Below are 13,318 nucleotides of genomic sequence, written 5' to 3' on the forward strand. Positions count from 1 at the left end.
CAACAAAACAAAACAAAACAAAATAAGCATGGAGGAAGAAAAAGGTATCCAAGTAATATCAGTGTTCAGAACTGACTCTCTCTAGTTAGTCCTAAAGAAACTGTTTTGCCTTTTTACTTTGCTATGTACCACAGTCTTTTGAGCCATCCTTTACCAGGGAACCCTGGGTTGTTTTATTATGACCACCATTGCAGTAGATAACTTCGGACACCTATCCTTTCATGTATAGAACATTTAATCTCTTTCTGGAATAAGATGTCCATGTGTCTTATAAATAATGTTGGAGCCTGAAGAGATGGCTCAGCAGGTAGGAACATTTGCCATTCTTCCAGAGGACCCAGGCTCAATTCCAGCACCCACATGACAGCTAACTGCCATTCATAATTCCAGTTCCATGGATCTGATGCTCTCTTCTGGCCTCTGCCAGGCATTGCACACATATGTCACACATACATGGAGTCAAAACACGCTTACATATAAAATAAAAATATTTTTAAAAAAATGATGTTTTATGTTAGTATTGTAGTATAAATGCTTACTTTATAAATTAAAAAAAATTGGCACTAAAACTGAATAATTTCCTTAAGAATAGACTGAGTGTAACCTTCGTTGGTATAATTTGGTGCTTTCTTTTGTGTTTTTGAGTTTTTCTTGTACTGTGACTTACTTTCTCAGTGGACTTTGTAAGCTCTAGAACTAATGTGAGGTTAAGAAGGAACCATTTTAAAAAATACTTTATTATTTTTATTTTTTGTGTATAAATGTAATGCCTGCATGGATATAAGTGCACTCGTGTTATGCAGTGCCTGCGTGGATATAAGTGCACCCATGTTATGCAATGTCTGCCTGGATATAAGTGCACCCGTGTTATGCATTGCCCATGGAGATGAGGAGAGGGCATAGAATCTTCTGGAACTAGAGTTTCAGACAGTCGCTAGCCGCCGTGTGGGTGCTGGGAATTGAACCCGGGTATTCTGAGAAAGCAGTCAGTGCTCTTAACTGCTAAGCCATCTTTCCAGTCCCAAGAAGGAAATATTTTGATACTGGTATTGTTCTTAGCTATTGCTATCTTTAGTTTTCTAGTATGTTCTCAGAGGTAAAAGTAGGGAAAAAATCATTTGTATGTACAAATTTAAAAATAACTGACATCTACTGAATATTTTTACGTTATAATGTTCAAGAGATGAAATGCTACTGGATCTACCAGGCTCTTTTTTAGTGTGTCTTCTCAATGAGACATAACAGGAGCTCCAAGTTTTACACTGCAAATATTTAATATGAAAATGGATATTTTTGCTATCAACTTTTAAGAAGAATACAAAGTTATATTCTGTATGGGGTGTTAATTTACTCTTGTGTTAAGAAAATGGCATAAACCATTATCCAAAAGTAATAGTATTTAAAACCCATGTGTTTTAAAGAAGTTTCATCCCTTTCAAATATCCAGTGTCTTTGTTCTGGAGATTTTGCCTGTGGCCATGTGTACTCTGTACTTCTGTTGTATTTCCTACCACACATCCTGATAGCCACTTCATGCAGCAATATAGCAGATGCTCTTTATGTTTATATTTCACAGCTGAAAAACTAGGTAATTTTTTTTTTAAGTAAGGAAATGGAGAAATATATTTGATGCCTCTCAGTGATGTCAGGCTTTTTTTAATTTTAAAGACAGGGTCCCATGTAGCCCAGGCTGACCTTGAACTTGCTATCTAGCCTAAGATGACCCTTGAACTTATGATTCTCCTGCCTCTATCTCCAAGTGCTGTGATTGTAAGCATTTACTACCACATCTGGTTTATGCTAGTAACCAAACCCTGGTCTTCTGCAAGAGCAGCAAGTGCTCTTAACCAGTGAGCCATTTGTCCAGTCCTAAAACTAAAAATTTTAACTTAAAGCAAATTGTTGTGGCTCACACCTTTAATTCCAACACTTGAGAGTTCAAGGCAGGAGGATTATCATGAGTCTGAAGCCTAAAGAGTTAGAGACTACCCCCCCTCCCCCCCCAAAAAAATTGAACTTTAGGGCTGGGGATATAGTTAATTTAATTGGTAGAACATTTGTATAACACGTACAGAGTCCTAGGTTGGTGTGGACTCCCTCAGGCTTTTCCCTTTGGTTTTTATTAAGTATAAATATACATATGGGGACATGTCCATTTGGAAATAAAACTGGGTTAGTTGTGTGTTTTTTTAAACATAAGTGTGATCTTATTTATATCTCTGTAACTTGCTTTTTCACTAATATACCCTGGAGATCTTTTGGATCTAATGATGCTTTTGGATCTACTTTCAGTTTTCTTTTGTGCAGTCCAGGGTAGCCTTGAACACACTTCATAGCTTGAAGCCCTTGCCCATATCCTCCTGCTTCTACCTCCTAAGTATTGTGGTTTGCTACCCACTCCAGTTCCATTTCTTAGACCCCTCCCCACTCTTTTTTTTATGGGGCTGGGGATCAAATCCAGAGCCTTATGTTTATTAGGCAAGCAAGCATTCTACTACTGAGCTCCCAGTCTGTAGGTCTATCTTTTAAAAACTGTTTCATAGTATTTCTTAGTTTGAGATTGCCCTCTTACAATTAACCCATTTTTGTTTCGTTTAAAATTTAATTTACTTAAAGTACATTTATTCAGCAAAGATGATACATTTTAGAATTAGATGGTGAAAAAAAGTTTTTCAGTGTTTTCAGATTCCTGGCATGTTACCTTTTGAGATTCAGGACCAATAAATCAGTATTCCCAGTAATTTTCAGGAATTATAGTTACTTTAGACATACCTCTAATAATCTGTTTCATTTTTTAACTATTAGAAATCTTTCTGCATTGAGAATGGAATATAATGTGGAGTCTAGCAGATGCAGGTTGGGTAGATCAGAACAAGATTCCATGCAGATTGTGTTCTGGTTTTGGCACACACAGAAGTAGTTTTTTCTCCGATAAATGTTTAAATCAAAGTGTGTGTGTGTGTGTGTGTGTGTGTGTGTGTGTGTGTGTGTGTGTTTATACTAAATATAGTAAACTTGTAATAAATAAGTGTAAAGGTGAAATAAATTATAGATTGATGACTTAGGGTATTCTCATGTGCAAGCTGCTTTGTTGGTAGTACATCTGAATGTGTAAGTAGAGCTGTGTTTCTTTGAGGGCACGAGTTAGTTGTATTGCTTTGCTTCTTATCCTGGCAGTTGCACAGGCTTAATATGAAAGCTTAGATGGGAGCAGTTAATCCTGTCAGGGTGCACAGTATGCTACCTCTTAGGACACAGCCTTTGCTTCTTGTGTTAGGAAAGAGCTTGTCTATTGCATGCTTGGACTAAATGGCATGCCTCAGTGAAGGATAGCTGAAGATTTTGTTTTAGAATGACTGGCTTAGTGGAGGGCGGTTATTACTCATTCTTGAACTTTTTAAGTTCTTAGTTTTATTTCTGACTTTGGCCTTATTACTAAGGAAGTGCAGAGAGCTTTGTTTGATTAGTCCCACTGTTGCCTTTTTCAGTTCATTACACAAAATTGTCTCATGGTCTACACAGCGTGCTTAAGTGTAGAGCCTTTGCAAGTCATTTAACTTTTCTGAGTTAAGCCGAATACCAGCCATTCAGAGTCATATCCAGATCTATGTGAATCTTCTGTTTGGATGATTAGTTTGAGTCTGGAGAGTAGAAATATCTGTATTTCCTTGATTTATGCTGTGCCTGGTGCTAAATTTTGAGGATCCAATAATAAGAATTTGGAAAACAAGGAATTGGTTTGAAAAGCACATCAATTCCGTTCTTGGGTTTAGACTGTAAGAATTTGGTCATTGAATTTAGAAAGTCAACAGTATGTAAATTTATAATGTGAATATTGCAAAGCCTTTGCTGCAGGCACTACTGCTAAAAGCTGGGCCAAACCTTTCCTAGAACTACAGCCTATGCTGGGCACTGCTTTAGAGCAGTTGCACCTGTTTCTGCTTCAACCCAGAACCAGAATTTGAGAGATGGGCATTTGTTTCTTGTTTCCGTCTGTTAATAGAATTGTAATACTCTTTTGAAGCTGTTGGGAGTTGAGAAAGGAAGTTAAAACTTCAATACTATTCCTTTAAAAGTAGTCCATTCAATATTTTAAAATCAATATGCTTATAGAAATACATTCTTTTTGTAAAGCTGGAGAAAAGAGCAACATGAAGCTCAGACTTATAAAGGTGAATTTTCACAGGGAAAGCCAGAATTTCCCTAGAGATTGTTTCAGCTTTGGCCTTTCCTTTGTAGGGAAATGAAAAGTTCTAACTTTTACTGGATGTTTGTTAAGTTACAAGTAAAAATGGTACCATGTAATGAGTCCACCACATATTTTTGAGTTTTGTGTTTCACTATAATCCACCGCATTATAACTGTTTTCCTTTATCCAGTTTGACACTTGAGAAATCATTCCTCTCACACAAAATTTTCTCTTATCCCTGCTCTTAGAGGGGTGTTTTGTTGAGGATAAAGTGACTATATTAACATTTGTTTAGTATTTAAATAAATTTTGGCGGGGGGGACCTTTTTTGAGACAGGGTCTCCCTGTAACCCCAGCTGACCTGGAACTCATTAGGTAGACCAGGCTGGCCTTGAACTCACAGAGATCCACCTGCCTCTGTCTCCAGAGTGCTGGGATCAAAGGTGTGTGCCACCATGCCCAGCTCTTAAATAAATGTTTTAGAACCCTTTTCCACTTCAGTTCTTATTATGAGACTTTGCATTGTGGATTTAAAAAGACCCTCCAAACATACTTTAAAAAGATCAGTTATCAGAACTTCGATTTGTGAGAAGGCACCTGCTTTTGATTGTTTCAGATAATGTAGACTAGGTCCTCATCTGTACTGATTCTTGAGTAAAGCAGAATAACTTATTTTTAGGGTCCTGATGAAGAAGCTGTTGTGGATCTTGGCAAAACTAGCTCAACTGTGATCACCAAGTTTGAAAAAGAAGAACTAGAAAGTAAGTTCATTTAAAATAACTTATATGCTTAGCAGGGTAAATGACCAGTTAATGCCTGTTAGTGTTTCCTTAAGTTCATTTACTGTTTCTGGTAACATTTTTGTTAGAAGAGTGCCTAATACTTATTTAAAGAATAACAGTGCAGCAGATACCTCCTGTCTATAAATAGTATCTCCTGATTACTTATTCTTTGTTGACATATTGACATAAGATAGATTTCTGAAAGCCTTTCAGAAATAGTTATTTCTTGAGAAAATGAAGACTCAGGATTACAAAACCCCCCCCCCCCACCCATTTCTGGCAGCCTGGGTAATTTGTATTATAAGCAGGCTCAAGATTCAGGTCACAGTTATCTCTAGTTGTCATCAGTATGCTCATTTCCTGTGTATGTTACAACACCCTTTATGACTCCACTTAGAATTGTGCAGCAAGTGAGTTATTTGCCTGCCCTAAATGGGAAGAAATCCTATTAAATGGTTTCTTTTCTTCTTTTTGAAATTATTTTTGAAATATAGAATGTCTGCATACATGGTACAGAACATTTCTATATATACCTTATATAGGTTCATCTAATGTTAAGAACATTAATTTTAAGTCTTAACATTTGCGAAAATATAGATAACACTGGATAATCAGTAATTGGTTTACTTATAGTTTACTAAGTTAAATTAGATTTTATTTGTAATTTATTGGTTTTTCTATTCATGGCTTTTTCTGTTCCAAAGTGTGTCCTGACTGACACACTTTCAGCTTAGCAGTACCTTTTGTTGCCATGTCTCCCTAGTCTCCTGTTATCTGTATGAATTTCTCATTCTGTCCTTGTCTTCATGACTGTTGGTACTTTGTTCATGGTCCTCAGTTTGCAGCTATGTCTGATGTCTGCATGTGGAGATTGAGATGGAACGTGTACCCATCTCTGTATGTTAACTCTGTGAATATGACAACAGTGTGGAACACTTGGCTAAACTGGTGTGCTTGGCAAAGTTTTATAGACATGTTAGGACCTTTTTATGTAAAGTTTGTGAGAACCAGTCCTACATCAAGCTCTTACTCTATTGCTATTAAAGAGGAGATGGGAGGACTGGGCATGGTGGCACATGCTTTTAATTCCAGCACTTGGGGGGTAGAGGCAGGCAGATCTTTGTGAGATTGAGGTCAGCCTGGTCTACACAAGCCTGCTGGGGCTTTAGGGAGAACCTGTCTTAAACAAACAAACAAAAATAAAAACAATAACAAAACCGAGAGAGAGAGAGAGAGAGAGAGAGAGAGAGAGAGAGAGAGAGAGAAGGTGATGGATTTGTATCCTGAAAATGTTTTCAGAGTGACTTTTAAAAAAATAATTTATTAGGGGCTGGAAAGATTACTCATCAGTTAAGAGCATTAACTACTCTTGTAGAGGGCTCAGGTTCAGTTCCCAGCACCCACATGGCTGCTAACAACTAATTCCAGTTCCAGGGGATCTGATGCCTTCTTCTGGCTTCTGTGGGCATTGTATGACACAGGCAAAACACATAAAATACAATAAATGACTTTATTATATTAAATTGTTTGAAATAGGATCTTACTATATAGACCTGGCTGACCTAGAATTTGGGATGATCCTCTCATCTCTGCCTCCTGAGGGCTGGGATGATTGGTGTGAGTTACCATGCCTGACAGAAAATGACTCTTAAAATGTCTAGGTTACTAGGGCTTCTAGAAATAGAATATCGTGTGCACTGTACAGTCCGTATTCTAACAGAGGACACTAAAGGCAAAAGCAGAACCAACCCTAAGGCTGTCTTCTGATCTTTGAGTCCTAGTGTAGTCTTACTGCTGCTAGCGTTTCTAACTACCAACTCGTGCTACTTATCTTTTTGCACTGGGCTAGTGTGCCAACACCATGGCTATCAGTTGGAGCCATAGGGTTATAATTCTAGTGCATAGGGATGGGAAGTTGTTTCTTAGTTACATTTTTATTAAAACAAAATTGTAAAGTCGCTGTGTTATTGTAATTTCTTTAGCGATACATAATTCACATAATGTAAAATTCACAACTGTAAAGTGTTCAGTTCACTTTTTAAGAATTTTTTTATATATTGTTTTTATTTTATGTGTATGAGTGTATTGCCTGCATGTATGTGAGTGCACCTGTGTCATGCAATACTGTGGGGGTCAGAAGAGGGCGTCAGATTACCCTGGAACTGGAGCTAAGGATGGTTCGTAGCCACCATGTGGGTGCTGGGAATCGAACCCAGGTCCTCAGCAAGAGTAGTCAGGGCTTTTAACTGCTGAGCCATCTCTCCAGTTCACTTTTTATATCCTACTACTTCATGTTACCATCACTGCTCTGATTCCAGAAACACTTGTATTACCCTTAAAGAAACCTTATATAATTCTTAAATTTATGGGTTTTTTTTCTGTTAAAATTTTTCTAATAAATTGAGATTTACTTTTTTTTAGACATGTATCATGTACTTACTATGTGCTAGGCAGAGTGCTAGGGTACTAGGCGATATTTAAAGAACTTCAGTATGTTTCCACAAGTCTAGTTATATTTACTTTAAAAGTTGCTTCAGGTTTTTTTTTTTTTTTTTTTTTTTTCTTTTGTCGGGGGGTAGTCTTGCTGTGCTAGCTCACTCTGGCCTGGAACTCACTGTATAGTTTAGATCTGATGGTTCCTCTTCATTGTCAACCTGACTGGATTTAGAATCACCTAGGAGCACCTAGGAGGCACAACTCTGGGCATACATGTGAGGGAGTTTCCAGAGGTTTAACTGAGAAGGCACAGCCTTCCTTAATGTGGGTAATACTATTTTGTGGGCTAGGGTCCTAAACTGAATAAAAATGAAAAAGCAGAAATTCCCCTTCTTCTGCTTCCTGATCTGCCCAGATCTGAGTAAGCAGCCGTATGTACCTACTGTCCTGCCTTCCTGAATGTGATGGACTTATAAATCCCCTCAAACAGAGCTGAAATAAGTTCTCCTTCCCTTAAGTTGCTTGTCACGAATTTGGTCTCAGTGACCAGAAAGATAAAGTGATGAGAAAAGTAACTGAAGTACTAGGCATCCTCCTCTTTCAGCCTCTCAATTGCCAGGGTGATAGGCCTGTGTCACCAGGCCCAGCTTCATGTACTTGGTGGACAGTAATATATTGGCAGCTGAAATAGGACAACAATGTCACCTTTTTTCTCTAATCTGGGAGCATGAGCTTCAGGTAATTCAAGTTTTCTCTGCACATAGCACAGATGACTTTGAGAAATGATTTAGAGATGATTTGCAAGCATGGAATCAACAATGATGAGATCAAGTATGCTTTCATATTTCTTAAGAGGCCAGCGGCATGGGGGTGTACTTCTGTAACTCTCACTTAGTAGGCAGAGACAGGAGGATTGTGAGATCAGGGTCATCCTAGTAAGACCCTCTCTCAAAAAGCAAAATGATAGTATCAGATCTCATCTAAGGATGAAGAGTTTCTGGAAATACTTATTTCCTGACTGTCTTATGTAGTTTGTCGTGGAAAGAGTATTATTAATAAAATATTTCAGCATATTTTAAATTTTATTTATAAAGCCAAAAAGCAGCTCTATGCCGGAGGGTTTTTTTTTTTTCCATAATTGCATATTTGTTGAATTTTTAGTTCACTTTTTTCTGTATCTAACCACAATACAGCTTAGATAATAAACTGTTTAAACTCTTTGAAGAAATCAAGCTCTTGCCTCTCAGTAGTTGACACACTGCTGTTAGTTCTGTTCCCAATTCATTTCATTTAGTAAGATTTAAAAAAAGACTACCTTTTGTGCCGTTGTTGTTGTTGTTGTTACAGTACAGAGCTAAGAAAATATACCAGTAGTAGCCTTTTCTTTTCTAAAGGCATAGAATAATAGTATTTTTAAAATTTCACCTGCTTCGTAGTCTTTACTTGGTGTTTTCAGATCATTTACATTTGAATTTTGTTCTAAAATCTTTAAAACTATGAAAAATGGTAAATGACCATTTACTTAAATTAGTATATTATGATATATGAGTTATTTTTTCACCCTTATGACATACCTTAAAGCTGTCTACTAACTAGGGTTGGTCATGAGTGTAGGTAAAGAGTGTGTGTGTTTGTGTGTGTGTATGTGTGTATGTGTGTAAAATGTGTTTTATTTGCTTGTGTTCTGAGGCAGAATCTCATTAAAAGCCCAATTGGTCATAAACTCTGAATCTTCCTGCCTTCGCCTGAGTTCTGGGATTTATAGGCACATGCCACCACTCCAGGCTTAGTGAGAATAAATTTATGCCTATGCTATATGAACCTAGCTCTTGTCCTTGGTATATTTTAGAAGACACACTGTGCTTGCACCAGTAATCTGTGTGACTAGTGTAATTACAGTCAGTAGTACAAGGCCCTGGGATAACATTCTGTAATGCTTTATAAAATAAATCACTGAAGAACACCATTTCATGGACCGATATGTAATTCTTTGTTACTAGGGTAAATTGTGGTATACTTATTGAATATTATGCTTTGTCCTTTGGTAAAACCAATAATATATTTTCAAAACTTTTAATAGGTCATCGAGCTGTGTATGTTGGTGTTCATGTACCATTAGGTAAAGAGAGTCGACGTCGTCACAAGCATCGTGGACACAAACATCACCACCGGAGAAGAAAAGATAAAGAATCAGATAAAGAAGATGGCCGGGAATCTCCTTCTTATGGTAGGAAGAAGCTGTTCTTTACTGATGATTTAAAAATGTTTCTTGGGTAGTATGATAGTTTTCACTTGATTCTTTTCTTTTTTAAAAAATATTTTATGTATATGAGTATATTACCTGCATGTATGTAAGTATACCTGTGTCATGCAGTGCTCATGGAGATCATAAGATGGTGTTGGGTCTCCTGGAAGTGGAGTTACAGATGGTTGTTAGCCTCCATTTGGGTGCTGGGAATTCAACACAGGTCCTCTGCAGGAGCAGCCAGTGCTCATAACTGCGGAGCCATCTCTTCAGCCCCTGATTCTTTTCTTTTTAACACTGTATATTTGCAATAATTTGAGCATACTGAAGAAATATCAACTGAAGTCCTGAGTTTCTTGTTTTGTTTTTTGGAAGTTGGGCCTCTCTGGGCAGCCCAGGCTGGTCTCAGACTCAGGATCCTGCCTCATCAGCTTTCTGCATGCTGGAGTAGTAGGTGTGTGCTCCCATGCCCTAGCTAGATTTTTTTTTTTTTTTTCTTTTCTTTGTCTTTTCTTCTTTCATTTGGTTTAAGTAATTTATTTTTGTGGTGCTTGGGTGCTAGTGTCTCATGCATACCAGGTAAATACAGTACCACTGAAGTATATCCTTAGTACATGGACTTTTTTTTTTATAAGTATTGGGGGGGCTGGAGAGATGGCTCAGTGGTTAAGAACACTGACCTTGCAGAAGACCCACGTTCAAGTCTCAGCACCCACATGGCAGCTAACAACTGTCTATAACTCCAGTTCCAGGGGATCTGACAACCTTTTCTGTCTTCTGTGGACATTGTACAACATAAAGTGCACTTAACATACATGCAGGCAATACATGCATACACATAAAATAAAAAATAAAAATAAAAGTATTGGTTAATAGGTAAGATGTCCTTGGTATAAATGGGGCAGGGTGGGGGGGGAAGATGGTAGTAGGGCTTTTATGTTTCCGCATTTGAATTGTAAGGGTTGGTTCTTGTCATTTAGCTTTCAGATCAGCACAGCTTTCTTTCTTTCTCTTGCCATACATTTTACTACTTGAACGTGCATTAAGCAGACATCTGCAACACCGAAGCCTTTGGAAAACACGTAGTTTTCATTTTTACTTTTCTCTAGCAGGGTCTTACTATGTAGTCTTGTCTGGCCTGGAATTTGCCATGTAGATCTGGATGGCTTTGGACTTAGATCTGTTCTGCTTCTTGCTCCTAAGTGTTGTGCTTATAGGTGTGTGCTACCATGCCTGGCTTTTGTTTGTTTCTTTTTTAAGCCATTTTTATTTGCTAGAAAATTTTAATCCCTGTAAGTACTTGGTTGTATGAGCAAAAAGTAGCAGTTTGATTTGGCAGTATTGTCTATTTAGAAGGACAAGTTTTAATGTTTGTTACTTAAAAAAAATAGAGAAGTATACATATGCTAGTAGAAGTCAGAAAGAAAAGGGGAGTTGTATGTGGATAGAGGACAAAGAATGTTGCCTATTTTCTAATGTATAAGGATTGATGCCACGAATTAAGTGGCCCTGAGACTGAGTGCCCTAAGGAAGACTTACATATTATTCTTAGTTGACTAACAAGATATCTCTAAGGAGATCCAGTGAGTGTGTGTTGAGAAAGCTATATGAGCTACATGGTTTTTGTTTGTTTGCTTTATGAGATAGGCTTTTTCTTTGAAGCCCAGGCTGGCCTGGGACTCACTATATAACCCAGGCTGGCCTTGGGCTTGAGCCAGTCATTCCTGGGTTCTGGGATGACACATGTGCCCCATCTCCTGGCCTGAGCTTTAGGCCTTTGTGTGCTGTGTTCAAAGTGAAGAAGCATGGATGAAATTATGATTGTGTATAATGTAGCTATAAAATGATCATAAAGCCAGTGCTGATAGCCTGGTAAATATTGAGTGCCAAACCTAACCCATGTTATGAGGTCTTTAATCTTTGAACCCTTATTTTTCTTTTCTTGATGGTGCTGGAAATTGAACTTAGGGCCTGACAACATGTCAGACAAGCACTCTGCCACTGAGCTACAGCCCCAGCTCTTAGAATAGTTTAAAAAAGTGGATATTATTATTTTAATTTTGTAGATAACCTTTGACTCAGACAGAGAAGCTAATTGATAAGACTCTCTTAAGTTTCTACTAAAAGTATGAAATGGTTATATATTGGGTAGAGGTCATGTAACTAGCCAAGGACCAGCAAGATGGGTCAGATGGGTAAAGGTGCTTGCCACCAAGCTTGATGATGTGAGTTAGATCACTAGACTCCACGTGGTTGACACCCCTCAAGTTGTCCTCTCACCTCCACATATGTTCTATGCCACATTTGGACCCGCACACATACACATACAAAAGAAATAAATGTAAAAAATAAATAAAAATTTAAAAGGGAAATAAAGAGTTTAGAAAAGATGGATGGTGAACTTTGATGATATTAATTCAGAAGTAGTTGACTATCCCGAAAAATACACTTATTCAGTGTAGCATAACTTAGGCCCTTCTGCAAGTGGATCAGTTTTTGTAGTTCACACAGAACTAAAAAAAAAAAAAAGAAAAAACAGTGTTTTTGTGTGTTTTTATATTCACTGAAGTAGATATCTTTATGTTTGAAGCAAATATAAATATAATGATTTTTAAAAAGGAATTAGGATGTTCAAGATGTTGAGTTTTTGTTGTTTCTTTGTGGTTTGTTTTCTTTTAGACATGGTCTCACTGTGTAGCCTCAACTGGCCTGGAACTCACTATGTAGACCAGCTGGCTTTGATCTTACAGAGATTCATCTGCCTCTACCTCCTGAATGCTGGGATTAAAGGCCTGTGCCACCACATACTGTGATCTTTGTCTTTTTTTTCTCTCTCTTTTTTATTTTATGTGTATGTGTGTAATGCCTGCATGTAGGTAAGTGTACCCATGTCGTGTCCAGCAGTGCCCAAGGAGGTCAGAAGAGGCTGTCGGAATCCTAGGACTGGAGTTGTAGACAGTTGTTAGTTACCATGTGGGTGCTGGGATTCAAACCCAGGTCTTCTGCAAGAACAGCTAGTGTTTTTAACCTCTGAGCCATCTCTCCAGCTGGTCTTTGTCTTTTTAATTATTCCAAGAATGCTTTATTTTTGGCTCTATGAAATGTATACTAGAAACTGCTCCACATGTTGCCTCCTCAGGGACGGGTGGGGCCTTGTGAGCCCCTCTTCCTCACTTAGAAATATTTTTAAATTTTGTATTTATTTTAATTTTATGTGTATATTGCCTGCATGTATATAAGTATACTTGTGTCATGCAGTGCCCCCAGAGATCAGAAGAGGGCGTCAAATCCCCTGGAACTGGAGATGCATATGGTTGTTAGTCACCATGTCGGCCCTGGGAACTAAACCTGGGTCCTCTGCAAGAGCAGCTAGTGCTCTTAACCACTGAGCATCTCTCTAGCTCCTTAAAAGTATTTTTATTCTTTGAACATTTCATACATGTAAACAGTGTATCTTGATCACACCTATTCCCCCTTCCCTCTACCTCTCCCTCCCAACTCTGTCATTTCTTAAAAAAATAGTTTATTGAGTATTTCATACATGCGTATAAGGTGTTTTGATCAAATCCATGCCCACTCCCTCCCCTCCAACTCCTCCCATATCTCCCCATCACTTTTTTCTGATAACTTCATGTACTCTTTCTTCTTCTCTTATTTATTTATTTA

General features: G+C 37.8%; 1 protein-coding gene across 4 annotated transcripts in view; it reads left to right on the forward strand.

Annotated features, from left to right (window-relative positions):
• The window catches only part of Slc4a7 (solute carrier family 4 member 7), a 106,788-nt gene that overhangs the window by 16,978 nt on the left and 76,492 nt on the right, over positions 1-13,318 (forward strand). For all 4 annotated transcript variants that reach the window (XM_029563516.1, XM_029563519.1, XM_029563520.1 and 1 more), the window contains exons 2-3: positions 4,869-4,950; positions 9,488-9,634. In XM_029563516.1, the coding sequence (XP_029419376.1) occupies positions 4,869-4,950; positions 9,488-9,634 (229 nt within the window). The remainder of the gene's footprint in view (positions 1-4,868; positions 4,951-9,487; positions 9,635-13,318) is intronic.

This window comes from Nannospalax galili, unplaced genomic scaffold (genome assembly GCF_000622305.1).
Source record: "Nannospalax galili isolate Female #2095 unplaced genomic scaffold, S.galili_v1.0 scaffold215, whole genome shotgun sequence".
Classification (NCBI taxonomy): Eukaryota; Metazoa; Chordata; class Mammalia; order Rodentia; family Spalacidae; genus Nannospalax; species Nannospalax galili.